Here is a 27,526-nt window from a genome sequence, read left to right as displayed (position 1 = left end):
GATCTGTGACTATAGCAGGAAGATACTTAGATTCAGAAATAAAATAACTGTTGGTTCATAGAAATTATGAAAGGCTGTAATAGCACAATACATAGTTTTCCTCCTGAAAGAAGAACAGAGAGCAAGCTGGCAGGTGTTTCTAAACCAGGAGGTAGGTTTGTTAATGTGTGCATGTATGCCCGCCTCTTCTCTTTGGGATGAACATTTCCCATTTTCACTGTTGCTAAAAGCAGCACTAGGAATTCTGACTCTAGTTCTCTGGGAAGCTCCTCAGCTATCTTAAAGATACCTTGGCCAACACAGGAGTTGTCACAGTTACACAACAGATTGACTTTTTCCAGGATGAATCAGTGGTGACATTAATGTCCTAGGTATTGACTGAAAGAGGAATGAGTACTTTGGAAGGAAGAGTTGTTTTGTTTGGTTGGGTTTTTTTAAGGACTAAAGCACTTACTTGCATTATTTTAACAGAAATCCCTCCAAGTAATTTAAACTGGTCCTTGTTTTGGTGGTACTAAGCAGATACAACAAGCAACTTAAGAAATTTAGGCCAGTCTCGAAAATAACTCTTGTGCTTATTCTATTCAAAATTAAGTCAGCTACCACATAAGTGGTTAAAAACAGATGGGGGGGGGGGGAGAAGAAATTACTGTGTTGCTCTTGAATGAGACGGACCTTTTTTAAAAACAAACAAAATAACAGCAAAGTTATAACAGTTGAGGACAAACAAAATAAAGACAAACAAATAAACAGCTCCCATACTTACTGGAGAAAATACAGAAGGATGGGTGCTTGGCCTCACCTTGGATCAAGAAATCCCTGTGTCACAGGGACCACTAGTATTTTCTTAGCAGAAAAGTACAAAAATGACTAGGGAAGAGTTACCTTGAGTTGTTCAGGTAGCATAAAAATAGTCTTTTTGTCTGTTTTTGAAGATGCAAATTGAAAACAGTGATTGTTAAGAAGTTGATGTTATCCAGAGCCTTAGACACTGGGCTTAGTCGGGTCCTAGGTTTTGTCTCTAGACTGCGCTGGCTCACTATGTCACATCATCTGTGTGCCACTCCTAAGAGGGTCGACGGTTAAACGTAGGAAGCCTGAATCTGCTGCTTTGTCTGGCATTGCGTGAAATGAGGAACTGCTTGACACAAGCTGGGCCCTTGCTCTTTGTCTGCCTTTTCTTGGGCACTCTAAAATGTCAGTAGTTGGGAGAACGTAGTCATTTATTGTTTGCAAATGCTGTTCAAACAGCATTTGAAGATGTGTTACGTGACTGATTTGCATGTCATTCTTGAGAATATGTTTTTTTAAAAGGAAGAAACCCTTTTGAGTTAACTGCGGTTTGAGGCCGATGCTCTCTGTTTTCTGAAAAAAGGAAAACCTGTATTAAGTTTGCTGGATGCGATTTGTAAATCTGAGATGATGAAATGTCCACAGTGTGTTCGTTTCCATAATGAAATAAATATTTTGCTTGTTAGATTATAAAGGCATATTTCACCATTAAAGAGGTATCAGTAGTTTTCCATATTACAAATAACCTTTTCCAGAGGCTATCACCATGGGTGCCACAGGCAGAGAGAACTCCTCTCTTTCTCATGCATTGATATTCCCCATCACTTCTAAAAATTATGTTTGACTGCCCTGTCATTCTCCAGCCAGAACAGGCATCCTTCCTGAAACCCCAACGATAGCATGATAAGGTTGTGGTTTCAGAAGGGGGTGTGGAGAAATTCTGTCGGCACATACGATAGTTGCTTATGTCTTCAACTCATCTGGAAGCCTTGGGCAGTGGGTGTGAGGAATGTGCCAAATGGTCCCAGAAACCTCAGCAGTCATTGCACCACTGTAGAAGGAAGAAAAAGGTCACCATGAATTCATGTATTGGAGTAAATGTTAATCCTCCAAGAAGAGGGGGGGAGGACTGTGTGTATGAAATTGAATTACTTAAATTCTCTAGCTGCAGAATATTCTTCCAACTTCTTAACCAAATGTCATAACCGTCAGTGATATGCTAGCTTGCTCTCTCCTTCTCTCCCTCCTCCTTTTTTAGCTGGCTGAATACTGGGGACCAAGCCAGTAATGGTTTCCTCTCTTCGTTTGCCCAGGTTTCACCACTGGCATAGGCAGCAGCATCTCCCAGCCCAGTGCCCAGCCACTCATGGGAGTGGGCGCTTGGCTGCGCTGGCACTGTTTACATGCTTGTGTCACCAGACCTATGTACCAGTCAGGGGAGCCCTCAAACTAAAGGGCTGTAGTTCTACTTTGCTAAAATGGCTTCCAGAAAAACTTACTCCCTTTCTCTTTTTCCCTTCTCCATCACATAGTGCTAGAGGGTGCTGCTGAAGAAGAGGCTGAAGAGCCAGACGCTACTATACATACTACACTAAGTGAGGAGACCAGCAACCAAGAAGAGAGCCACAGTCAATCAGGGGATAAAAATGAAGGTAACTGGTTTGACTAGCTTTGTGTGACTCTGCAAATGAGGGCATTGATTAAGGCTTGTAGAAACATTTCTTACCCTCCATACCCCTTATCTGTGTGAAGAGTATAAGATACATTGAGCGCTGGTGCATACATTTCTTTCCTCATCCCTCACCTTTATCTGTCTGAAAAGTATCAAATAGGTTGAGCAGAAGCATGGGCACATAAATACTTGACTACCACTGCAGGCTTCCAAACTAAGATTTTCTTGGCTCCCAGTAACTTGGCACCACATTACTTAGCCTCAAAAAAACACCTGTTTATAATGCTCAAACTTATCTTCCAAAGGCAGTATTATGCAGAGATCAAATGTTCACAGACAAACATGTTCCTCCTTGTTCACCCTCACATCCTCTTGTGTTACAGTGACTTTCCCACAACACACATTAAGATTCTGTGCTCTCCACCAGAGGTGACAGAGCAATAGACTTGCAGGGTGTTTCTGTTTGTTTGGTAGACTTACTTTGGGGGAAAGGAGTGTTTAGTTTGAAAGCATTTTCTTTTTCAGACTCGCAAAGAGGAAAGTGGAAGGCCTTACCTGTGTGTTTGACATGTCTGTGTGTTGAGAAACCGGAGATGATGTGTGTTTTGAATTTGATATCTTGAGACGGGAGCATCCCCGCTACATACAGAATGTGATGGAGAAGTCTGAATCTGAACAGCTTTAGCTGTGGCATTAGTTGGGGATGTAACGCATATGCTCCATGGACTAATATGGCTTGGTAGACCAGAAAGAAAAAAAATCTACTTAGATGCCAGCTGTGGCAGTAAAGAGGCATTTGGGGGGATTTTGGGTTTTGTTTTGGTTGGATTTTTGCTAATTTAGCTTATTCCATATACTGAGCTGGCTTAAGCAACGCTATAAGGAGAGCCCAGTACCCTACACTGTGTTACTAATGCCTTGATTGTGCAGTTCTGCTCAAAACACGTGCTTGCTTGAATGATTGTGCTTGCCAGAGCGTGCATTCATCAGTACTGCTCTACTAGTTCATGGTGATCACAAGGTACCATGAATAATACCATTTTACAGCAAGAGAGTTTAAGGTAAATCACTCTATAAGCCACATACTGAATTAAGGTTGAAAATGAAGATAACATGAATGTCCTATGAGAAGAAACGTACACTTTGTCCTATGCGTTCCAATATGAGAAACTTTTCCTGTTACAAGAACTCCAATTATTATGGGCTTTTGCCTGTGCTCCCTAATAATCCAGGAGAATGTGATGCGAGTTACAGGCAGCTGAAAATACTGTGGTATTTTATTTTTTTTTTAGATGGCCTGGCAACTCCTATGTGTGTTTTTGTTTTTAATTCCAGAGAAGCAGCTGGAAAGCTTAAACAGCTACAAGGTATCACCAAGTTCACCAAACAGTTTGGACGGAGCAGACTTGTCCTCCATTGACGCCATGATGTCAGCAGTGATGAATGTGGGGAAGATTGCTGAAAATGGCGGGAACTCTCAAAATGTCAAATCCCCCTCGAAGTCTCCTGCACCAAATCGGATTGGCAGGAGGAACCAGGTATGTAAACCCAAATGCAGGGAGGGTGAAAGGGAGACAAGCAGCTGCATGGGAAGTGATAAGACATAATTATGTTTCTTTAATTCTTTTGCCTTTTTTTCCCTCAGCGGGTATTTCTTGCCTCTGCCATTGCTCCTCTGTGTACGTCTTCTGGTGACTCTCCAGAACATAACTTTAGAAAACTGGGAATTGAAGGGGTCTGCTTCCTTGCATTCACATGTAAAACATATGAGCATGAGCTCTGATGTCATGCAATGGTGAGCTGGTCTGGCAGATGCCACTAGCAGTGGCAAAGCCACCTAAGAATTGCCGCTTCTTCCCCGCTGCATCCTTTCTCCAGGCTCTTGCATTCGCGTAACCTGTTGGGGCACCAGTTCATTTCATGACAGTAGGCGAAAAGAAATAGCTCAGAGAGGAGGAGAGTGGTGTGGCAGGGGGCTTGGCTTGGCCATCATGTGGACCCCTCATGAGGTGTGTGGCTGTCCCCGGCGAAGATCCAAGTGATTTAAGGTTAAAAGTGGTGCTAGAACAAAACGTCCATCAGGATGCTTAGTTGACATGTGTGTAGTGTAAGGTGCCCTTACTTCACTGTTAATAAAACTATGAAGAGCTATTGCAGAATGCTTTGTGCAAATCTTGCAGAGCAAATATATGTAGCTTTTATCGTTTTTTTTCCATTTACCAGTTGATGGCACCAGTTGATAGCAATATTGAGCTAAACAAGTGAAAGGAGAGAGCCATATCAGTTAAAGCTGTGATTATTTATATCCATGTTTTTCTCCTGCTGGGTCAAGCCCTACCAATGAAGGTGCTGCAGAACAGCAAGAAATACCCCAAATCCCTGTTCCCATTTGACTTCAGAGCTTGTAGTGAAGCATGGAGAATTTGTAAATGAATGAAGATGTAACAGGGACCAGAAAGGTTGAGAGGCATGACTCATGTGATGTTCTTATAGTAGTTTATTAATAGCTTGCCGAGTAGCTGCCCAATTGACAGACTTATGACTTGTCTTGGATTTTTTTGCTTGAAAGGAGTTAAAAGCCATTAACTGTAAATGAACATTCTTAAATGAAGAGCCTGGACAGTATGCTGGCAACTGTGTTTTGTGGGATCGTATTGTCTAGCACCTGGCTTTAAGGTTTATTTGCAGTATTACCACTTAAGGGCTGCGCTGGTTCCTTGATTTCATCATATGGTAAGGCACTGGAGTTCAGACTAGTCTCAGTGGCAGTGCTATTGCACAGCTGTCCGCCGGTACACCATGTGGTTTGGCTTCAGGGAAGTTTATTAGCGTTAGTGACCTTTATTCCACCTGATATTTCGATGGGCATCGAATCAAAGGAAGCTCGAGAGTAAATGTGACAGGATTAAGAGGGATTCTTACAGCATAAAAATAAACAAATACATTGAAAACATAGTAAATAGCCTATTTGTTTTTAGGCTGAAAGATCATTATCGCCAAAGGGGCAAATGGCTACATTACTGAGAAAATAGAAGTGAGATGTGAAATATTAAGTGGGTATCAGTCTGGTTAGGAACCTCTAATACAGCAAATTTCCACTTTCAGCATAGCAGAATGAAAGCACTGAGTTGTTTCAGTGTGTAGCAGCGCACAGATCTCAGATTCTGGTCAGAATGTGCCCCTTATTATAATTTCAAGGATAATAACAGTTAGCTAGTTTTCTGGGTCTGACTGCTGTTTCCCATGAGTTGGCAGCGAAACATTTTGCCCTGAACCTTTGTCCCAAAGTCTATGGTTCTTTTTATAATGCTGACTTTATCTTGGCTCTAGTCTATCGATAGTCTAATAATCAAGCAATATCCATTTTAACTTCTCATTTGCTTTGCTCTTGGAGAAAATAAGAAAGTGTGACAAAGGTGTTTCTTGAGCTAGAGAAAAACAAATAGACCTAATGCACAACTCCAAAAGCTTTTGCGATCAGTTGAATGTGGAGCAGTCATGCCAGGTTGACATACTAAAGGGAGAGTAGCTAATAAATTAGCTGCTAATTTTACCTTTGAGTTCAGGAAGTGTGTTTTCACCAGCCTGGCTCTGGTGGGGTAGCTGAGTGATATGTTTTAAATTTGTGAGTGGGGGTTCTTTTACAGTAGGGATGCTCATGTTTTTTGGTCTGGATTGGGTCAGTCAACAGCATTGCTGTTGTAGCTACCCTGGATTTGCTTGAGCTGTGTTACGGTATGCGGCATGTACCCTGTGTGACCACTGGAGAAAGTTTGGGTTTTAGTTAATAATAAACCCCAGGTTCAATACTAATCTGCTCTGGCTGAGCTATAGTGTGTTTCTGATCTTTGCTTCAAGGTGAACCAGTAATTACTCTATCTTCTGTTAATTTGCTGATTCAAAGAGCAGGCAGTCTGTAAAGCAGGCTTTGAAACAATCAAGTGCATCATGTGGAACTGCAGCACTCGTTTTAGGGGACACACACACACAAAAAAAGTAGTAGGTTGATAATTTCACAGAAATACCCTGGGGATTAAACATCATCTAAACTGTCAGCACAGCTGCAGGCATTTTCCTCACAGCAGAGTGTGTTTGTTCTCTGTCCTGAGCCAACTTTAACAGGGTTGCAGTATAATTGGAGCTGAGCATTACTCCACAGGCAGGTTGCATATAGTGAAATTAAAGTTGTATAAGTAGGATGGAATGCACATATGCAAATTGTACGTTTGTATATAAAAAGGGGGAGGCACTGGGATAATGCATTTTAATTTTCTTGGGGTGTTCAGACTTCATAATGTCAGCCTTGCTTGCTAGTGTTCTAATGTTTTGTGAGTAATAGTATGTTAGGCCTTGGCCCATGTGCGTGGCCTACAGTGATTAGCTTTAGGATAGAGAGCCCTGAAATACAGTTAGAAAAAGATGTACAAGAGAAACAGTAGGGAGGAGTGGGAGAACCTAATCCTTGCAGTCCTGATACTTTTAGAAGTGAGGTCACAAGTTTTGTTTACTTCAGGCAAAATGGGAAAGCAGCTCTTCATCCAAATCCACAGGTCATTGAAGTTAATAGAAAATTGTCATGGCCCTATTTTTGAAAACACAGTGTTAGCTTTTTAATAGGAGACTCTCCAGAATGGTTCCCCAAGTCATGTAGGAGGGTATATTCCTTTACTGAGACTTAAAAAAACTTTTCTCTAACACTGTGTCAGCACCTTTCCTCCTGTGTGTTGGAGGAACATGCCAGAGAATTTGTCACAGAGGCTTGGGTTAACCATTCTTAGTATTCTCCACAAATGCTTGTGTCTGACAATCTGGAAGTGGTTGCTTCCAAGCTGATGACTTTTGGGACAGCTATGGGGGAAAAGGCCTGTGTGGAGAGAGGAAATGCACAGATACACTCGTACCCATCAACTCCCTCCCAACTAAAGAGCTACTGAGGGTGGGTTTTCTTTTTGCTTGTTTTCATGGTTTTGCTAATAATACTTAAAATAGCCAGCAAAGAGGTTCAGTAGAACATGTCCTTTTGGCATAATTATTATACTTTCTCATCGGTTATGCAGGGATGGTTTTTGTACTCTCTTGTCACCAGAAGTGTAGGTAATAGGTTGTGGATCTATCTAGCTGTTGAAGATTTGCATCATTCTACAGAAAAATGAAGCTTAATTTTCAATGCCAGATCATCTTCCTTTTAATAGACAGGCATTGGTGCAGAAGCTGTGCCTGGGCTTCTTAGTGAGGTGGTGAAAATACCCTTTATGTCATGCAGTAGCCATCCTTGCAGACAATTCAGGCAAATGCCTTTGGTTCCGGCGAGAGTGCCATTTCATCCTTGGCTGAAAGAGTGGCGGCTTTGCTCAGTGTCTCAAGGGCATACTTAAATCAGGCTGAGCTCTCCGGTTGGCTTCATTGTTTGTACTCATGGTTTGACCATGGTTACGCTTGATTCTCACCTGGGTGGAGAATAACCGGGTTCATAATGTGTTCTTTTTGAGTCACGTACACTCCTGCATTGTCACCTCTTTCTTGCTATGATCTCATCAGATCTTGCAAGCTTCAGAAGGGTTGGGCCTGGCTGGTGTGCCTGGATGGGAAGCTTCCAGGAGAAACACAGGATGCTAAGGGAAATGGTGTTGGTGATTCAGTAAATGCCGCTCTTCCTTCTGAGTCAGCCATGGAGCAGAACATACAGCCCCTAGAAAAGGGCACCCAGCTAGTGCCTTGCCATCGAGATGGGGTGGAAAACCTAAAGTCCCAACAACTTGTGCTTATTAAAAACCTTTTGGGAAGATTAGTGGCATTTGCCCACGTATTCTGGTGATGTTCCAGTAATTACTTTCTGCTCACCTAAATTCCTCCTGGCAGTTTGAGCTGGTCCCAATAATTGCCTTCACTTCCTGTCCTAAACTGCTACTGCTGAGTATCTGTGTGCTGTTAAAACAGCTGCTGTACTTCTACGGTAGTTGAAATGGCCCCTATTTATAAATTCAGAAGTTTCTGAAACTTCCCTGACGGATCTATCAGGATGATAAATGTATACATGCAAGTTTTTCTGTTAGCAGTGGCCTTTTGTACTTACGATGGATTATATTTTTTTCATCCCCAGCAGTAACAGCTTCCGAGTTCTTTTATATCAATATTCCTTCTGATTTTTTTGTTTTGTTTTGTTTTGTTCACAGGAAACAAAAGAAGAGAAGTCTTCCTATACCTGTCCTCTGTGTGAAAAGATTTGCACTACACAGCACCAGCTAACTATGCACATTCGTCAGGTACGCAGAGTAGCGGCTCTTGATTTCTTACTTTTAAGAACGTCTGGTTTGCCAGTGTGCGTTCTGCAATGGTGAAAAACATTTCTATGTGCAAACCAGAAATGCTTCATTATAACTTTATTCAGTTGTTTTACTTTTATTTTAGCCTTCCCCTTGTATTTTCTTTAAAAAAAAAAGAACCACAAACCCAACCCTGAGGTGGGTAATTTTCCTCCCTTCCTTCCCCAACACTCCCCCCCTGCAGTGGCTCAAACAAGGATGTATGTCCTGTTCTGCATAGCTTAAGGTATCCCAAGGATCCAGAAAACCACTTCCATCATGAGGCATAAATCCTGTTTTCTTACCCTGTTTGAGTGCAGATCCCTTTACTGGTTATGCAAATTAAGAAGCAGGAAGACACAATTTTTAAATCCTCTCAGTATAGAAGAGCCTCTCAGTCCTTCACAGGGTATAGCAATTTTGGGAGGCAGAATTAAAAATACACTTTTTAAATGGGTGATGCACTTTTTTGTCAGCTACAGGCCTCTTCTTGCTCCTCTTGAAATACATGCATACTTTATAAGTATGCATACTTTTGGCCTTTTCTATGTCAGAAGGTTCTGCTTTGGATGCTAAGGTTGTGGTTCACCACTGTGAGTCCACTAGATACTTACTATTTCAGTTTTCCCTCCTGTACTGTAACTGTTACTTATTTTTTTCCTTACTCTCCTGGGGCTTTTTTTTTTTGCTATGTGAAGAAATGTTCAAGTCTCTAAATGCATGTAAGAAGGAGTGGTACATATAGCACAGTAGCTAATGGCCATATTTTGGCCCTGTAATGCATTCTTACGGCCACAGAAGTCTGCATGTGCACTCAGAAGCAGTTTACTTCTGTTTTCTTACTATGCAGTCAGTTTGAAATTAATATCTTTAAAGAGTATTTGTTTTTAAGTGTCTTTCTTCTGCCATGAAGTTCGTAATTACATCCTTCTTCTGTTTTTTCCCTTACCACTTATCTGACCCCAAACCACTGCACAGGTTAAAGTATCTCAAGGTACCCTTTGTCGATGGGTTGTTGCTGGATCCCTTTCTATCCACTTCTGCTGCACATCCAGCAGAAATGCTGCATGTGGCAGGCATTGCAGGCTGTATGAAACAGCTACTTGTGCTGGTGCATTAAGGAGTTAAAAATGAAGGGTGGGGGTGGAGTTGAGGGGGGAGGGCTGGGGAGGAGAGGTATATACAGGGCACACCTTAATATAAGGTGTTGTGCCGAGTGGCTTTTTAAAGGTGCTTTTAAGATGTTTATAGTTCTCGCTAAAATTTTACTGGCACTTCAGAAGGGGCATTCAATGAAAAAAAAATCATTGCTTTCTCTAGCATAACACTGACACTGGAGGGACAGACCATTCCTGCAGCATCTGTGGAAAGTCTCTGAGCTCAGCGAGCTCCCTTGATCGCCACATGCTGGTGCACTCAGGTGAAAGGCCTTATAAATGTTCAGTATGTGGACAGTCCTTCACCACCAATGGAAACATGCACAGGTGAGTGCTGATCATGACCCAGGAGTTTGGAAAGGATTACAGGACAGGGGGCTGGTTTGTTTCCTTGGAAGGACTTGCAAGCTAACTAAAGACACTTCCTTGGGCAGAAAACGTGGACTATCTGTGATCTACAAGTGTGGCATGACACATATGCGCTACAACTACTAGGATGCTTAAGTTGTGGGAGGAAGTCAGAATTGAGAAAGGTCTTCTAGCTCTCTTCACATATTATCAAGAGTTGTTACAGATATCCAGAAGTATTGATTTTTTGTTGTTGTTGTTTGTTTGGGGTTTTTTTTTTGACAAATGGGATTTCTCTCAGAGGACAAAAATATATAGCCAAGCTGTATAAGGAGCTTCTAATTTTGTAGCTTCAGAGTCATGGATGCAATGTATTGGAACACCTGTTGTGGTGTTGTATGTTATGTAGTTAGGTATCCAAGTGCCGTCGTGAAGATGCCTCTTCAGAATAATTGATCTTGTTTTTAAATACATCAGTACATGCTTGTACTGTAGACAACTTACTGTGCTGTAGGCACTATAGATCCAGGAAGTTCTCTGTAACCCAAGTTGCCAAACATATTTCATGTAGTTTCCTTCATAGGGATGTAGCAATATGTGCAGTTGTCAACTGGGGAAATGAAATGTTAAATCACATAGATGTTCCTTCCTCTGTCTCATCCCCCAATTCAGTATTCATTTATTTGCATGGGTGGAACACATCAGAGCTGATTAAGACTTCGTGAATTCCCACATAGCTTTAGTCCCCATATCAAAGAGTTTACAACCTACAAAGAAACTGCAAGACAGGTGGGGGAAAGGAATATAGCTTATAAGCAAAACGACAAGAGTGATGGTTACAGACTGGTTCTGTGTGGGAGGGAAGAGATCTTGTTTCCTTGATTATTACCAGTCATTTTCCAAGCAGTGTGCTATAGGTGGAATGAAAGGGGTGATTTTGGTGACAATAGAAGATAACGTAATGCTGCACAAAGGAAGCAATAGCTGCTTGCAGCTTTACCTTTTCTGTATCATATTGTCCAGGTTAAACAGTTAGGTGAAGACACAGGAGAAACAAGAGGGAATGCAGTTTTATCATTCCATATTTATCTAACTTATATGTGATTGGAATTGGGGAGAGTTGGAGAGAGAGACGTAAAATGAGAAGGGAAAGACACAAAGACATTCAGAGGAGATACTGGCCTTGGGCATTGAATAAATCACACGTCTGACTCATCTGACCAGAGGTGTTGCGAGCCACATGTTTGTCAGACTGGGTCATTACTCCATCTGCCGTGAGGAAGGCAGGGCAGCTGCTGAGTTGCAGCTGATGCCACTGTCAGCATCCAAGGGTGAATTCCAGAGCTGGGCCTCTGGGGTGTTCTGAGGACTTGTGTCCAGGTCCTCAGCCCGGGCTGCTTGCGGGGTTTGTCTGGCTTTTTGCTCATTAGGCATCTCCTCGTCCTCTCCCAGAAGCAGGAAAGGGAGGCTTCCCCTGAGACTTGACTCCAGGCCTATCACATGTTGAAGTAGTCACCTTTGCTTCTGTGGCTTTTGCTGCATAGCAACTCTTACGGTGCTTTAGTAGCAAATTTGCCAGAATTGCCAGGCTCAGTGACTTGCCCAAAAGAAGTAAGTACAGATCAGAACCTTCTGATGAGAACATTGTTTGGTTTTAAATTTTTCTCTTAACGAGATGTTGCTTGAAGTTACCAGGATGGAGTGCTGTATTTACTGACTGCCCTAAGAAGGACCTAAGTTCATGCAAGGAAAATCTTCCTATTAAAAGTTCTTTCGATCTGATAGGTTCCTGTCTGCTCTGTAAAACTCCTTCTTGTGTAGGCCCGCATCGCAGCAGCTTGGTGGGACATTGCAGAAACCTGTTACTGGGCTTGGTGGCACTGCAACAAGTGACCCCAGACCCATGACAGGCGAGATCCTGAGCATACTGAAACAGGCTAGTTTTGCTAAAGGCAGGTTGTGGTTGGCAGGACTGTGCCACCCATTTTTTGCAGTAAATAGCCTTTTCTTATTACTATAACAGACTATAAGAGTGAATCCTGTTGCTGAAGTGGAAAGCATGAATGTGCAAGTAGGCAGATAGGGATAAATGTAAAGTGAAATGAAATTTGTTATCTGGTGCTATGACACACTCACAAGGACGATGTTCATTTTGCCGACTGGGTACCTCCTTCCAAAACAGGTATTTCTAGTCTAAGATAGTGTGAAGTAAATTCTTTCGTAGGCATCTCAAACTTAGCTGTAGCATCAGGTCCAATGACCTGCCAGTGCTGTGGCTTAATGCCTCTCACTTCACATTCAAAACTGCTTCTGCCTGAGGATCCTGGAGCAAGGACCTGCTTGCCAGGTCCTGCCTTGTGTGCAGCTCCCGCAGGCTTTGCTTGTGGTGGTGCCATGTCTGTTCTTCCACGCCAGCTGGATGGTAATACAAGTCCATCTTTCTCTGCTTTTGCACACGGTTCCTTTACTGTTTGCTATTTTTGCACTACGGTATCTAAGTAGTGACAGTTACATGCCCAAAACAGAAAAGAATAAGATTTCTAATGTGCCCCTTGTAGCCAGCACGGTGGTGTCTCTGGAGCATCGTGCAGAGTGTGGGATCAGAAAGAGGAGTTGTAGGCTTAGCAGAAAGTTGTGAATGTGCTGCTAAAGAATCAACATAGCTTGTGAAGGTCCTGCAGGAGCCTCCCCAGGTATTACTGCATTTACACCAAATAAGCTTGGTGCACAAGAGGGGAGCGAGGGAGAAGTTAGTCTGCCAGTATCTGAACAGAGGAAAAAATTTATAGGCACATACTACGTATATCCTCTCTTTTCTTTCTCCCCCTCTGCCTTGTTCTGGCTCTTATTTAACTGTCTATACTATTTTTTTAATTCAGACTTTTGAAAGACCTTTTAGGGGGAAAAGTCCAACAAAATGGTTTTGTCAAGGGAAATATTGTGCCATAGGAGTGCTTATTACTATTCCAGCAGAGGATGAAATTTCTGATCCATTTTTCCACCTCATAGCAGCCAGGACATTAGACATTCAGCTGAGCAGAGAAGGGAAGGAGGTTTTGGTTGCTTTTTTGGGTTACAAAGTACCAGTGTTGTTATACTCTCAAGCGCCTGTCTTATGCATAGAAAGTAATTTTTCTTCTCCTTCACTTTATTAAGTGAAGGGAGGAAAAGACCCTCCAGAGCTCTTACTTGCTCTTCTTTTGCATGTGGGCAAAACTTTTTTGCAATAGCTAGACTTTTTGTGGAGTGGGAACACTCTTTTCTGCCCATCTGTTCTCTGGGTAAGTCTAGCTGTGTTGCGGTGTTGCGTGTACTCTTTACCTGTTAAATTGATGCTGCCCTTCCTGACTCCCACAATACATGTAACACTTCATTTGTAAATGAGTCATAGCCTCTCACATAAAGACCAGTTTCTTTTTGTTGTGCTCCTTGGCTCCTTGTCAACAAGTCAAGTTGAATGGGCACAGCAGACAGGGGTGGAGGGGGAAGGTTCTCTTGTGCAGCACCATTCAGAAAAAGAGGGTAAAAACTGCTTCCTTTTATGACCAGGGTGACTCTTGGCCAGGATTTTCAACAGGGAATCATGAGCCTGGGGCATCTCAGAAAACTCTCTTACAGCTGCCAGACTGCTCAGGAGTGGCCTGAGCCTCCTGTGGAGACAGTCGCTGTTGGAGAGAGCAAAGGGTCTCTGGAGACCCTGTTTCAACGTGCAGCATGAAAAGCTGATTTTCTCATTCTTCTGAATGTGCCGTCAAGCTAACTGCTTCCATATCAGTGCTGCTCCTACTGTTTGGGGAGGGCTGTTGCAATCTGGTATGATAACTGGGAGATCCGTCAGTGTCTGGTGTCAGGACCAGGAATTGCTCTGGAGGAGAAGAGCTGGAGACAATGGCTGAGTTTTTTACAGATATTTCTTTTTGACCAGTACTGGAAAGAGCAACTCTTCTTGGAATCATCAGGGACTGATTTGGGGGTTTGGAGGGTTGTTTTCTTGGAGCTTTTTAGGAATTTGGAGGAAGGAGTTAGAATCATAGTAATTTTGAGTTCAAAATTCCTGTAACTGGAACGGCACTACGATGATCAGTATATAAGAAAATCTACAATTTAGGATATGCTAATCCTCATGCTTTTACACTAGAGACACAGACACTATGGCTTTCTCACAGTCACAGTAAACTAAAGTTGACTATTCTCAGATCTCCAGCAGGGACATAAACTACATGGAAGGAGGGTGTGTGTGTGTGTATAAAGAGTTTTCTTTAGCTCTGAAAGAGCTCGGGATTTCCAAAGTAGTGCCTCCAATCAATAGATTGCAATTACTAAAGGCTTTCCAAAGGCTTTCCATCTGTCCTGTAACGGTAGCTCCTAGGGAGTTTATCTACAAATAAATAGTGCCAACTCTGAGGAGCCCTTTTGGGTCTAGACTCTTCCACCAAATAGGAGATTGCAAGCCTCTTATTCCATCTCCACTGCTGCACCGCCCCCAGATGCAGACAGAGGAGTTAGGCTGCTGCTGTTGGTTTTAGTGGTGGTGGTGGTTTATAAGCTTTAGCAAGGGACCTTGAGGTAGAGAAAAGACTTTGCCTGACTTACTGTGTTGCATTCCAGTAGAACATGCATCAGGCTTCAGGGGGAAGGGCGATGCCTCCACTTGCTCCAAAAGGGTTTCCTTTGCGGGTAGGAGACTTTGCCAATGGCTCCTTTTCCATTTCTGTGACTGAGGATGGTCTGTGCCTATCACTTTAAAATCACATTTTCCTCCCTGCCAAAGACATGCTCCCCATGCAACTTGAAAATGTTAATAGGATATAAATGCCAGAAGGGAGGCGAGAAATGACCTTCCTGCCAGTTTCCACTGGGTAGCTATTAAAGGTTCTGTGGCAAGTCTGAAAAGGCTAAAGGGATAATATATGTATTTCAGCCACAGCTTCCCCAGTTTGGTAAGTGAAGCTGCGGTGTCCACGGCTGATGCTCACCAGGCTGTCCATAATAAGTGCAGTAATGCAAACTGAAATGTTTCATCTGAAACCAAAACGTCACAGGTATCTACCTTCTTTCTCTCCTTATGGTCCTTACTCCATACCTAGCAAAATTCTTCATAATGGATTTTTATTTACATTCTACTTAGGTACTTGTAGGCTGTTTATGCACCATCTCAGGAACAGGTCTCAAAGTTTGGGAATTTTTTTTTTTTTTTTTGGCACATGCGAAACACCACATGCAACAACCACATGCAGGAGTCTTTGAAACTCAAATTGGAAGATCTGGATCGCAGAAGCTATGCTTTGAAGCATGCTTACAAAGGGTCCTATCAAAGAAGGTATTTCTTCTTTTAATTAAGAAGGCACTTTCATTCTCAATCGTATTTTCAGTGCTAAATAATTTTCCCAAACTTCTCTTTTTAATGCACTGTGGAGAGACAAACAGCTGTTCTTGTTATCAGGGTATGGTACTACTGTGATGTTCAAACTAACTCTTTTTTAAACAACACTTTATGCGTGTGTATATGTTGCTGAATTATTTTTTTGAGAGAGATAGAAAATGCATGTGCTGGAGGGTAACCTGTGAATGTTGATGTTTTAGCCAGCCACCTTCACTGGCAAATGAAGAGTGTATGCTTGGTGAAGATTGTAATGTACTGGTTGGAAGATGAGTGTTGGATCCTGATAAAGGCACAGGGGTTGAGATGCATATATGCTTTAATGATTTCCCCACTCTCTTTAACATGGATCTGTGTTTCTTGGGCAGGCATGCATACAGGCTGCCTGTGACTTTGCAAATATCCAACAGGCAGAGTGTCCTCAAGATCTGGCTGAATCTGTCCTCTCCCTGCATTCCACCTGTGAATTGCTCCTGTGTTATTTATGGCATTGGCCCTCTTCCAGTACGTTGTGTGTTCTTTGTAGGGTGCAGTGCAATAACAATGCCCAGCCTCTAAATACAAAAAGGATCTCTGCAGTCTAGCACGTGCAGTCTGGCATTTGCTTAAGATGGGAGTTTTTGGAGGCAGAGCATAGCCAAACGTGATGAGCTTTTTTTTTCCAGAAGAGGAGAGAAACTGCCTTATTACAACAGGGTTTGGTTTCTGGTGGTTTGCAAAGGTGGCCAAGTGGAAATTCGGTGTTAAACGTTGGGTAGCTTTGAAAAACTGAACATACAAGATCTTGAAGCTAAAAACAAATAGCCAATGAACTCACCACACTGAAAATGATTGACACTTCATGCGTGTGAAAAGACCTTCTCTTATTGTTTTGCACAACAGAAATGTCTCTTCAGTCATCTCCTAAGGAGCTTTTATTTCAATGTAGTAATTGGTACGCAGTGCTCTTAAATATGAAGAAGCAGGGTGTATTACAGGCTTTCCAATCCATTCCTTATACGTGGGGGATGATTTAACCACTGTCAGCATGCTAGCGAAAGATAAGCTTCAGTAAATGCAAGTGCCCTAATTCTTGAGCAGGGATAACGAACACAAAGGGCTAATTTCTGCTTCTAGTGACTGATAACTGTAGTTGTAGGAGACAAGTGAGATGTGATACCTGTTTTGGTTTTCTTTGCAATTAAAAGATGTTTCTTACATTTTTGCTAATACTAAGGATGGGGAGACAGGTGGAGAGAAGGTCAGCAGATATATCCAGAGTAAATGTTTGGTATTCTGCTGGGATCCCCATGTTTTGCAGAAGATTAAAAGAGAAAGAAAGAAAGAAAAGGTCAGGCTTTTTCAACAACAGTATAGCAGTAGGAGTCTGTTTCTCTGTGTCTTTGATGAGAATTAGAAGACTACAGTATTTTTAATGGTCCCAGGCAGAAACTTCGGTCTGTCTCAGTGTTGCTGAGTAGATTGGTCATCTTTTGTAAAGACTTTATATAAACTTCTACTTAATGCATATGACGCATAAATAGGGTGCTCCAAAAAACCCCTCCATGGATATCTTCAGCGGTAAGAGACTCTGAAGGAGCTCTTGTGCCACAGTACCTCTGTGAGCTGTAAGGAGATGCCATGATTTCAGATGCATTACACGCTGCTTGTAGCCTTGGACAGTATCCCCCTTAAGTTATCATTAAAGAACAGCAAAGGAAGTTAACACAAAAACACGAATGCTGAGATCTGATTAGAATCAAGCAAGCAAGGAAGTGCAGAGTTAAGATTTATATGCTGACCTTAATTAGCTCCATTGTTCTTGAGAACTGAAGCGTACACAATGAGGAACGTTATACTTGCATCTCCAGAGCTCTTCAGTACCTAAACATAAGAAAGACTTCAGTGTGCTTTTCAGTCCTAGATTTTGTGTGATATGCCTTTAAGTAATAGCTAAGTCTGATCTTGTGCTTTATAAGGTTGTGGATTTTTACGTTTGGGTTTTCTGCAGGCAAAAAAAGGGGACATGCTGCTCTCGGTAAGTTTAGGTTTCTGGTGCAACTTGTGCTGAGGGGAAGGTGGTCTGACGTAGCAGAGTAGTACCACCCTCCTCACAGGCAATAACATAAATCTCCGTATAACAGAGAGTATTGAGCGTAGCTTAGTGCTGCTTTGTTACCCATGTCACAGTTCAAATGAGCACAAGCCACTTGACAGATTAGTCGCAGAACCCATGGCAGTGGGAGACCTTGATCTTTCCACATAAGTACCCTTTCAGGAACATCACCTCCTCTGAAGGTTTAGTATTCTCAGGGATGTTACCTCCCCTTCTCACCTTGAAGAGCTACAAAATAAACACAAGCCTTAACTTAGCAAGCACTAGAAAATCCAGGCGATCTTTGCGGGGAGTTGAGGTGCTTTTAGTCCTTTGCCATAAAGCCTGCCATTAAGGTGATTCTCACAGAGATGTTAGCTCTCAAGGTTAACAAGTAACGCGTTGTTTTGTTGGCATTTTGGTCAGTGGTTTGTCTTCTAGCTTGTACTTCGGTTGGGTGATTCTGTGTAGAAAATGCTGGTGGTGAGAAGTTTGCTGGGAGAGTTTGTATGTTAAGGTAATCTTTGCTCAGCCTGTTGTCCGTGCACGTCAGAAATACTTGCATCGCTTCTCTAATGAATGTGTGTTCACTCTGTTCCTCCTGATGTCTGAAAAGACTACTGGGCCAAGTACTGACGAGAATGAGGAAAAAGTCTATCAAACTGCGTTTCTGGTTGCTGTCGTTCCACCTTTAATGTCTTCCAGTTTTACATTTTCTCCCCCCAGTATCTAACCTGCTCAACCTGTTCTAGTTCAGCATGCTGGAACCAGCAAACTGCAGAACATACCCCCTCTCAGGGTCAGCAGGTTTTTTCCTCTTTCTTTCTCCCCTCTTTTAAAAATAGGCTATTCGTTAACAGTAGATTGTCAGCATTTGGGGAAACTTCTCTAGCTGTAAAAAGGTGAGGGGAATCTTGGCATTTGGGCTTAGCCAGGACCTTTCACTTTGGTTTTTGAGCCACGATTGCTCACCTGCATGATGCACACAGCTTAGGCAAAGACACATTCTATAAAGTAGTAGTGCCATTATACAACTGGTAAATAGCACACAATATGCAAATACTGCTTTCTGTTTCTTGAGGGCATCTATAGATAGGCTGAGTTCTTCAGGCTGCTCTTTTAGCTGAAGTCTTCTGAACACTCTCAGCAATTTTTTGGTAAATCCTCAGAGTCAGCTCTCTAGTCCTTCATGTGGAAAGATGTCTTAGAACAGAGGAGGCGTACAACTTCTGTGTGGCTCACTTTTGACATCAAGCCACCTCAATGTGTCGTCTTTCTTGACAGTTTCCAACTGAGGGTAAAGAGAGTAAGGCAATCCATATTGCTCATGGACTGCACCAAAATCAATTTCATTTGAGGGCAAAAGTTCCCAAACTCCTGTAAAGTAGCAGAAGTCATGCGAGGACTTCTCTTTCCAGCTACTATGCTTGACTAAACAGACATGTAACAAGACGTGAAACTTTTTCCCTAGTGCTTCTCTGCTCAGCGAGGGAATGCTGTGAGATCACCGCTGGTGAGGAAGGAGGACCACATGTTCAGGAACAGGAGAGGAAATGGGCTGAGCATGTGGAACCTCTTTTGCTAGGATGCCGTCCTCAGTGCTGGGAAAAGTTTGCACAACTTGTGTGTGTGCAGTGATAACCCCTTACTTCCTTGCCCCTCGAGTTACTTGGTGACTGCTGATACCGGGGTGATGCGGAGACCCTGCTTTAACGAAGATGTGCTTCTCTTATCTAGTGCAGCTTCCTTTCTTGTATGCGTGCGTGTGTGTGTGCCGGGGGGAGGTATTCGGCTCCATCTGCGCAGCGTCCCCAGCATTGCTGTGGCCGTCTATTTTTTCCTTCTCAAGCTGTGTGACGCAGCAAGTTGTTCTGTGCTGTGTGCCATCAGGATTGCTCAACAGTGGACTGTGAGAGGGAAGCAATTGCATGAGGGCTTTGCCTGGTTCTGGGAAGTAGCTGGGGCTTATGTTTGCTTGGTTGGTAAAGGGGTGCAGTTTTGGGGGGGAGGCAGGATGTACCTGGGAATTCTTCAAGCGTGTTTGCTCTTAAGGATAAAACTTTTCCCCCTTCTGACATCCTTTCTCTAATTTTCTCTCTCTCTCCCCCCCCCCCCCCCCCTTTTTCCTGATGCTAAAATTTAAAACTGCTTTAATTGTCCTTACCATCTAATAACACTTATTTTCTTTAAACGTGAAGTTTCCTGAAAAATCAGCAATGAAGTCATTGGCTAAGGTTATATACAATGATAACTAAAGGATGTGCCTGAAAACAACGAATTTCCAAAAAGATGAAGAAAACAGCAGTTCAGAATGTCCCAGGCCAGGTTTTGGTAGACTTTTAAAAATCTTATTCCTGCTTAATTTTATTGTTGTTAATAAACTTTTGTCTCCAAGCTTAAGAAATTGCAAGGGCCTCAGAAGGATCTTGTTTTATGCTGTCCCTTACGAAAGAGTTTCTTACAAGTTTCTTCTAGCTTGGAAGTCTCCTTGCAGTATTGGGCATTGTTAATTTAGGTCTGCTCTGAATTTAATGCAGACTGCGGGCACGCAGTTTGGTGAAGTGATACTGGGAAGCTCGCACTGCATTTCCCTCCTCTTTTGCCCTCCCTTATGCAAGGGTTGATACGAACTGCAAATGAATGCTTTCTTTTGCTGTCCTTTGGGAAGCTTTGCTTTGGAGGCATGGTTTGAATCACTTCCCTGTCACAGCATCATCAGGCAAATATTTGTCTCCCTTTTTTCCTTTGAGGTGTTCTGACAATGCTGCTGGTAGGGAACAGGAGTAACTTTGAGCCAAGCTGGGAATGCAGTTGTATCAATCTCAGCCTGTTTGAACTTGCTGATTCTGCGTGGCAAGTAGTTGCTTAAATGTGAATACAGCATAATTATTCAGAAATGGTCCCCCCTGCTTTGGATTTGTAGATCAGTATCTTTCCTCTCACTCATGCTTGCAACTTGCCTTTATTCACAGCAAAGCAAAATTTTACTCTAGGATAAAAATACAAAATGCTTTGTGTGCATGTGTGTGTATCGCATATCCTTAGGTATCATGTATTGGCAGCTGCGTGGCACTGGTTAACTTTGCAGGCTGTCCTGGTAGCACTGAAAAGGGATTTCTGATCTGTCATTTGAACGTAATCACAGGTGGCTTTTGCAGCCTTAGTGCACCCAGCTAGTTCTGGTGGATCTAAATAATAATGCTCATGTCATCCTAATGATGCTGTCTGCTGCCCTGCTGTAAGGCTATTTTTGCTTTGCTGGGAGAACCTCATTGCGCAGGGAGATAGACAGTGCGGCAGCCCGCACTGAACTTGAGGGAATGCTTATGGCACGTCTGTGCGGCACCTTGGGCTGCAGCAATCCCGGGGGGATGCCGAGGGGGCTGCTACACCCACACGCTGCTGCATGCTGCTATACGGGGAGGCTCACCGGGGCCCTGTTAGCCCTGATAGACAGAGCTAATAAGCGCTGGGGCCTCCATAAGGATAATGAGACGTGCCACTCATTAACCCAGGCAAGGTTGCAGTGCCTGGGTGCTGTGGCGAGCGCTAGCTGGGGGATCTCCTGCTATGCCTGGTTGCAGACATGCGGCTAAAATGAGTCAGTGCTTCCCAGTCTGATCCTTCCTGAGACCCATTCGCCCCACCCTGCTCTTTCGCTGCACGTGTTACAATGGCTTTCTTACTAGCATAGCCATAGAGATTTCTTGCTGTTCAGCTTCATTTTGTTTATCCCATGCTAGTGTTCAACACTGGTTACCACTAGAATATTTGGTGGTACTTGAAATTTGTTTTGAGATTGCTCCGAAGTTGTAAGAGGGCGTTTCCCAAACGGTTGGGTGTTTGGTATTCGAATGTCTCTTGACTTGCTGTGAAGTGTGCCTGCTTGTCTGAGGGCTTTTTGGGTCATTTTGGGGTTTTTTTGAGGATACAAACAGCAAACAAGCCAAAAAGAGAAGACAAACAGAAACTCGTCCAAGTACAGATCATGTCTGATGTGCAAAATTTACCTGCATCTTTCTGGTTCCTGTGATTACAACTGGCAAGGGCTGAGTGGATTGCTCTCTTAAGTGGGTGATGTTGGTAATTAGCACTGGAAATACATTGTCAATACAGATTCTCTACATGTTTTAACAAACAAACAAACAACTGACTAAACTCTTTAACCCAAGGGTATAATGTTACTGCACTTTTGACTCAAGTTCCAGTCATATTCACGAGACTCTTAAGGAAGGGGATAGCAGCAATATATTAAGTGATTGCTCCTAAAAATGCTGCTGCTTCACTTTCTGTTTGTTTAGGATTTACTTCCCATGCATGTCAAATGGCAGAAGCTTTGAAGAGGAGTTCCCTGTATTCTCCTACATTTCTAGACAATTTGGGCTGAAGTAACATTTGTTAAGCAGGATGAAACAAAAACAGTGACGAAGATGACGTGACCTAGAAATCTCTCGAAAGAGTCATTATTAGTGTAATTTTGAAGGCTGTCTTCTCTTACTCTGTGAGCCATTTTTCATTCCGTGGGGCCTGAAGAACGTCATGCTCCAGATTTCAACCTGCCTTGGATGCGTCCTGCACTCTTGTTTGTTCTGATATGGTGGCATGAAGTTGATGCTTAGACAAAGCAGACTTTTTTTTTTTTTAAACAGAGATGTTTGGTCATGTTCTGAATGATAAGCATGCTTTTTCTTTACTGTAAATTATTGAAAACTTTTTTTGATTCTTTGGAGATTATTTACTGTTATTTGAAGGTAGCAATGTAAGTGAAAGATCTCAGGGAAGAAAACAGTGGAAGAAGTAAAACAATTGTATCAGCTAAATTGTACTTAGGGCATCTGACCAGCTCAGTCCTTCCCAGGCTAGCTTGGTGAACTTGAGTAACTTTTTACGTTGGAGAAAAAAAAAAGTATATTGTAAATAAGGTGAAGGATAGAAAGCACTGATCTTTATTCTTAGTCTCTGAATGGTTGGATGTGTGGCTCCCTTGTCTTTAGATAAGCATCAGATGTATGAGGATCATCCCCTTGATTTTGATATCAAACTGCTCAGAAATCATGAGGGAGATGAAGAACAGCCATGTGCAGTACAGTAGAGTATAGGGTACATCTAGTGGTAAAGTGGAGAAACTTAGAATAATATGTGGGTTATGAAGCCAGAACCTGAACCTGATACTGTCAGATGATCCCTCTGGACTGATAATGCCCGGATTCATTGGCCTCCCCACTGCGTTTCCACAGGCGTGGAGACGTGAGGGAGGAGGGTGTTTATACATGCACTGGATCCTGCGCTCAAGAATTAATCTTGATTTAGATGCTGGGACTTTCCCAACCAGGCCTCAGTGAAATTGCTTGCTGCTCCCCCTCTGGACATGCTGCTCCTTCTAATCAGACCTACCTGGCATAAAGCTCTCTTGAATGAAAGCCAGCAATGCTTGTGCTGCCATAGTTATAAGGGAGAGGCTTAACCCTGGACCCTGCTCAGAGAACGCAGATACACCCTTTTGTTCAACACCTTCCTTTCTCTTAGGGATGTGAAGCACATCAGCAGCTGTGGAAACCCAGGGTGCAGCTACGGTGTGTTTTTTCTCCCCAGAGTTAGAGGTGAGGGATTCCCACGCATGCTGAGGGATGCTCCCTTTCCAAGAGCCAAAGCGGCGCTGATCAGGTTATCTGCATGCAAAGCAGGAGCTCCTGGTTTTGTTCATAATTCAGTGGGACTCGAAGCTGGGAGCAGCTGCGTCTTCCAGTTGCCTCTTCCAGGATGCTCTGACTCCTCATTCTAGCCTTGAGCCAGCCAGTCAAAACCTGCCCACGTTCTGGTTTTGGCATTGAAGCTGTAGGCTGCCCTGTTTCAAGACCTCCAGAAAGCTTATATGATCAACATGCAAATCCCCTCGGCATTAAGAAAATACAGCAGCCCTTTTTGGAGATGCGGTAAAGACTGGGATGTGACCAGCAGGAGCTGCGTGTCACTTCAGTAGGACACATGCTCGTTCCCCCCCCCACCCCCGATGAGTCACCTCCCTTAGGCACTGATCCAACACCATCCACGGGGAGAAAAAGGAGTAAGGCACTTGAGTTCTGCATTTGTTTATTATTACAAAAGTCTCTTCTTCAATGTAAATTAGCAAAGTATTCACTTGCTACTGTTCTGGTGGAATAGTCGCCCTTCTGAAATCATGCTCTGCATTACAGTGTGGGGCTGAAAACTTTTTCTGCCCATTTCTTTTAAAAAAGAAAAAAAAAAAGGAAAGTGGGGGAATTCTTGTGCAGTATCATCTTAGTAATCCTGTTCACGTGACCGTTATAGGGGAGAGGAAAGTTGTGGCAGAAGAGGAGAAGCGAAGGTGATTCTCACGGGGAGGATGGAATGAAAGGCAGTCAAGCACTTGAAAAATGTGATTTTGTCGGGAGGGCTGACTGGCACACAGTCGTAGCACAGTTGGATCCTCTTGGCTCACCTGTGAAATTCCTTGTGCGAGGGGGAGGGAAGGGATTACGAGGAGGGCTTTTTCACGTACAGCTGTGCTGCGAAAAGCATAGTGTGTAGCAAGTTATCTGCATTTTTTGCATAGCAGTTCTTAAATGTTTAGTTCAGAGGTGGATCAGACCTTGTTTGGAAAAGACTTAATTTCCTCTTTCCATTTTGGGATTATTCTTTGCAAATTCTTCTGGCTCTCTGTTTGGTTTCATTTTAAATAGAGTTCCACCACTTTCTCTGAGAGGTTAATCAAGGCTAGCTAGCACCTAGTGCAAGGGAGTCCTCCCTAATATTAAGCTCTAATTTTTATCTCCTTCCTTTCATCCTGTGTATCGTGGTTGCATTTTAGTGTTCCACCCTCAGTATTGCCCAGGTGTATGTGTACTTGCATGCATGGTGGGGAGACTAATAACCACCATATGAAGTGCAGGTTTCAGGGCTCTGTACCTTTCTGAGCTTGTCTGTTCTTGGGTTGCTCTGTAGGATGGCTCAGAGCCACAACTCATTGATTTAAATTAGAAAAAAAAGCCAAGTTTCATCCGCTGTGGCTCTGGCTCTCTTCTGAGCTGCAATAGTGGTCACTTCAGAGCTGCTGGCACATGTTACTCTAACTTGCATCTGTGGCTGAATATGAGCATTTCTGTGCATGTCCTTATTTTGCCCTTCTTTTTTTGCACTACATTCTCACTTAAAGTGTTGAGTGTTTATCTTTATTTTTTGGAACTGATGAATGTCCTATCATTTTCCTTTATCATTGTAAGATGCTGAAAGCCAGGCTGACTTAGGAGCCTGGGTTTCGTATTCAAAGTATGCCAGTGTTGTCAGGCCAAAATATGTTGTTATAGTCACAATGGGAAAATAACTTCTAAGCACAGCTTTGTTCCTGTTCTCCTTGTATCTTGGCAGGCTAAATAGTGAGGTCGAGCATTTTCAGCGTTACATACATGTAAGATCTAATCAAGGCAAACTCTTCTAAAGGAGGATAAGGATAAGGCAACACAAATACTTTCCCCCCCTTACAGTTAGGAAACTTTTTAAGTAAAAGAAGCCTTGGTGAACTTGGTGAAGGGAGTGCTTACTTTAAAAGAAAGGTTGTGGATGTGGATGTGACTTGGCATCTGCTGCAGTTCAACCCAAGTTGGGTGATAAATGTTTTCTCCAGGCAGAATGACATCCATGTTGCAAAGTAAAAGAGAGAGATGAAGATTGTGTCTATCCTTTGTACTGCTCGGCTTTATCTTCCCGCTTATCTTGGGCTGTAGCTCTAGTAATCTTTTTCCTCTCCACCCTTGTCTTGATGTAGTGAAACTTGCTTAACCTGCCAAAGGAACAAACCTGCTGGCTGTAATGTGGACAGGTTGCGACTCTCCTTCAGAACTCTGGAACCTGCTGCTTTGGTTTCGGATTTTTCTTTTTTCCTTAATGATCACACACAGAGAGCTATCACAGCGGCTGTGATATTTGACCTGCACAGTAAAAGTCAAAGGTGCAGTCAGGGTATCTTCCTGTTTATAGCTCAATAGCTTGGGCTGCTTCCTTTCACATATGCAAAACTAAAACATGAAGGGATTACCACATTCCTTGCTGTGGGTACGGATTCTGCTCTCGCTTTTAGGGCATGGCAAAAGTGCGCAAGTTGCAGGAAGGAGAACTGCAAGCTGGGGGCAGCCAATGACTTTGATACCAGACGTAGCAAAGCCCCCGTCACTGTGGTGCTGCACCCACGTTAGCAAGCCCTGCCTTACTAGCATACGTTATACTGCAAACACGGCTGGCCTACTTCTGGGACTTGCAGGAGCCAGTGTGTTTGCATGCATTAGGTCATGCCAGGCAGAGGTGCCAGGTTGGACTGGCACTAACCTGGAGGTCTCAACAGTTTCTCCTGTTGGTACGCTGTGGGTGTGCCATCGCACCCCTCTCAAGTAGGAGCAGCTCCGTCAAAACAGGCAGAGTTCAACAGGTGGACAAATGGCAGGAGGAAAGAACTCAGCCCTGAGGAACCTGTTTTGCACGGATAGCTACTAAACAGGAGTTCTGCATACTTGTTACTGGCAGAAAGGACACTTTAAAAGAAAATAGGAACAAAAAGTCCCACGCTTAATGCATAGCAGGTTTTTTTGTTGTTTGTTTGTTTTCTGGGTGAATGTGATTTAGCTTGACTGCTTTTGCTCTCTAGCTCTCTGAAAAGTAACTGGCCAAGTAATATTAGCTATGCATCAGCCAAGCTGCCAGAAGGTTAAGCATGCAGGCCATGTGTGTGTGTCTGGGGTGGGGGGACAGACAGGCACATGCAAAAGCCTCTGTCTCACTTTCAAAAGCTCATTGAAACTGGAAAGCAGTCTTTACCAAAAAGAAAAAAAAAAGACCAACAAACCACCTTCCAGGTTTTGCTTTGCCTGTGCAATTGAATACTACGTTTTGCTGTTCCCAGATGCTTTTCGAGTTTTATCTTCAACTAATGTGGACAGAAACCCTTCGAACAAATAACTGGTTTCTTCTCCCTTCTTCTTGCATGAATACAGGCAACTGCTTCTCACACTGTTGATTTATCACCCGTAGGAAGCTCTGGGATTGATTTAGCTAGCACAAGAAGTTAGATCAGTGCCATAAGGGGGGGAAAAAAAAGACCAAAAAGAGAATAAAGACAATGAGGCAGTACAATACCTGTAGGTGCCTTCCCTGCAGGTTTTAGGAGACCAGGTAGCACTGGATGCATGCAGATAAATCAGTTAGCTTTGGTGCCTGTGGTGGCGGGGCTACCAGATGGCCGAGGCAGGGGAGTGCACCGCACTGCAGAGGCTGTGTCAGCACTCCGGCTTCTCCCTGGGTCCTGTCAAACCTGGAGAGAGCCAAACCCTCGGAGCTTCAACCTTCCTTCTGCTCCCAGTCCGGTGATCAGCAGGGAAAGAAGTCAGACAAATTCAGCAACGTTTCCATGATCCTGTGCCCAACCTGCTGGGCACATCTGCACGCAGGTGCTCTCTCCTCCTTGAACCTCCCACAGTGTGACTGACAGGTGTCACCAGTGTCCGTCCACCGTTTGTGTGACCAGTGAGGGTTACTGGGGGGCTGAGGAAGCCATGTATTTCCTCGTGGACCTGGTCCTCCGCGCAGCCCCAGCCTTGCCGGGCATTGAAAGCAGGCAGTAGCTGAACAGCCATTTTAATGGTGCATCGGTTCTTGTACGTGTGGTGCTTTTGGCTTGAGGCTGTTCCCGCGTAACACTCTCAGAAGCCTGGCTGTGGTTTGAGATGGTAACTTAGATGCCTTTTTTTTTTTTTAGAAAGGTTCAGAAATTGTGAAAGGAAATGTTAAAGAAAG

General features: G+C 43.3%; 1 protein-coding gene across 8 annotated transcripts in view; it reads left to right on the top strand.

Moving 5' to 3' along the window:
* Nucleotides 1-27,526, top strand: part of RREB1 (ras responsive element binding protein 1) — a 127,113-nt gene that overhangs the window by 55,347 nt on the left and 44,240 nt on the right. For all 8 annotated transcript variants that reach the window (XM_075493879.1, XM_075493878.1, XM_075493884.1 and 5 more), the window contains 4 exons: nucleotides 2,325-2,444; nucleotides 3,800-4,002; nucleotides 8,638-8,727; nucleotides 10,087-10,250. In XM_075493879.1, the coding sequence (XP_075349994.1) occupies nucleotides 2,325-2,444; nucleotides 3,800-4,002; nucleotides 8,638-8,727; nucleotides 10,087-10,250 (577 nt within the window). The remainder of the gene's footprint in view (nucleotides 1-2,324; nucleotides 2,445-3,799; nucleotides 4,003-8,637; nucleotides 8,728-10,086; nucleotides 10,251-27,526) is intronic.

This window comes from Mycteria americana, chromosome 2 (genome assembly GCF_035582795.1).
Source record: "Mycteria americana isolate JAX WOST 10 ecotype Jacksonville Zoo and Gardens chromosome 2, USCA_MyAme_1.0, whole genome shotgun sequence".
Lineage (NCBI taxonomy): Eukaryota > Metazoa > Chordata > Aves > Ciconiiformes > Ciconiidae > Mycteria > Mycteria americana.
The sequence above is the reverse complement of the archived record's forward strand: the minus strand, read 5'-3'. Positions and strand labels throughout refer to the sequence as shown.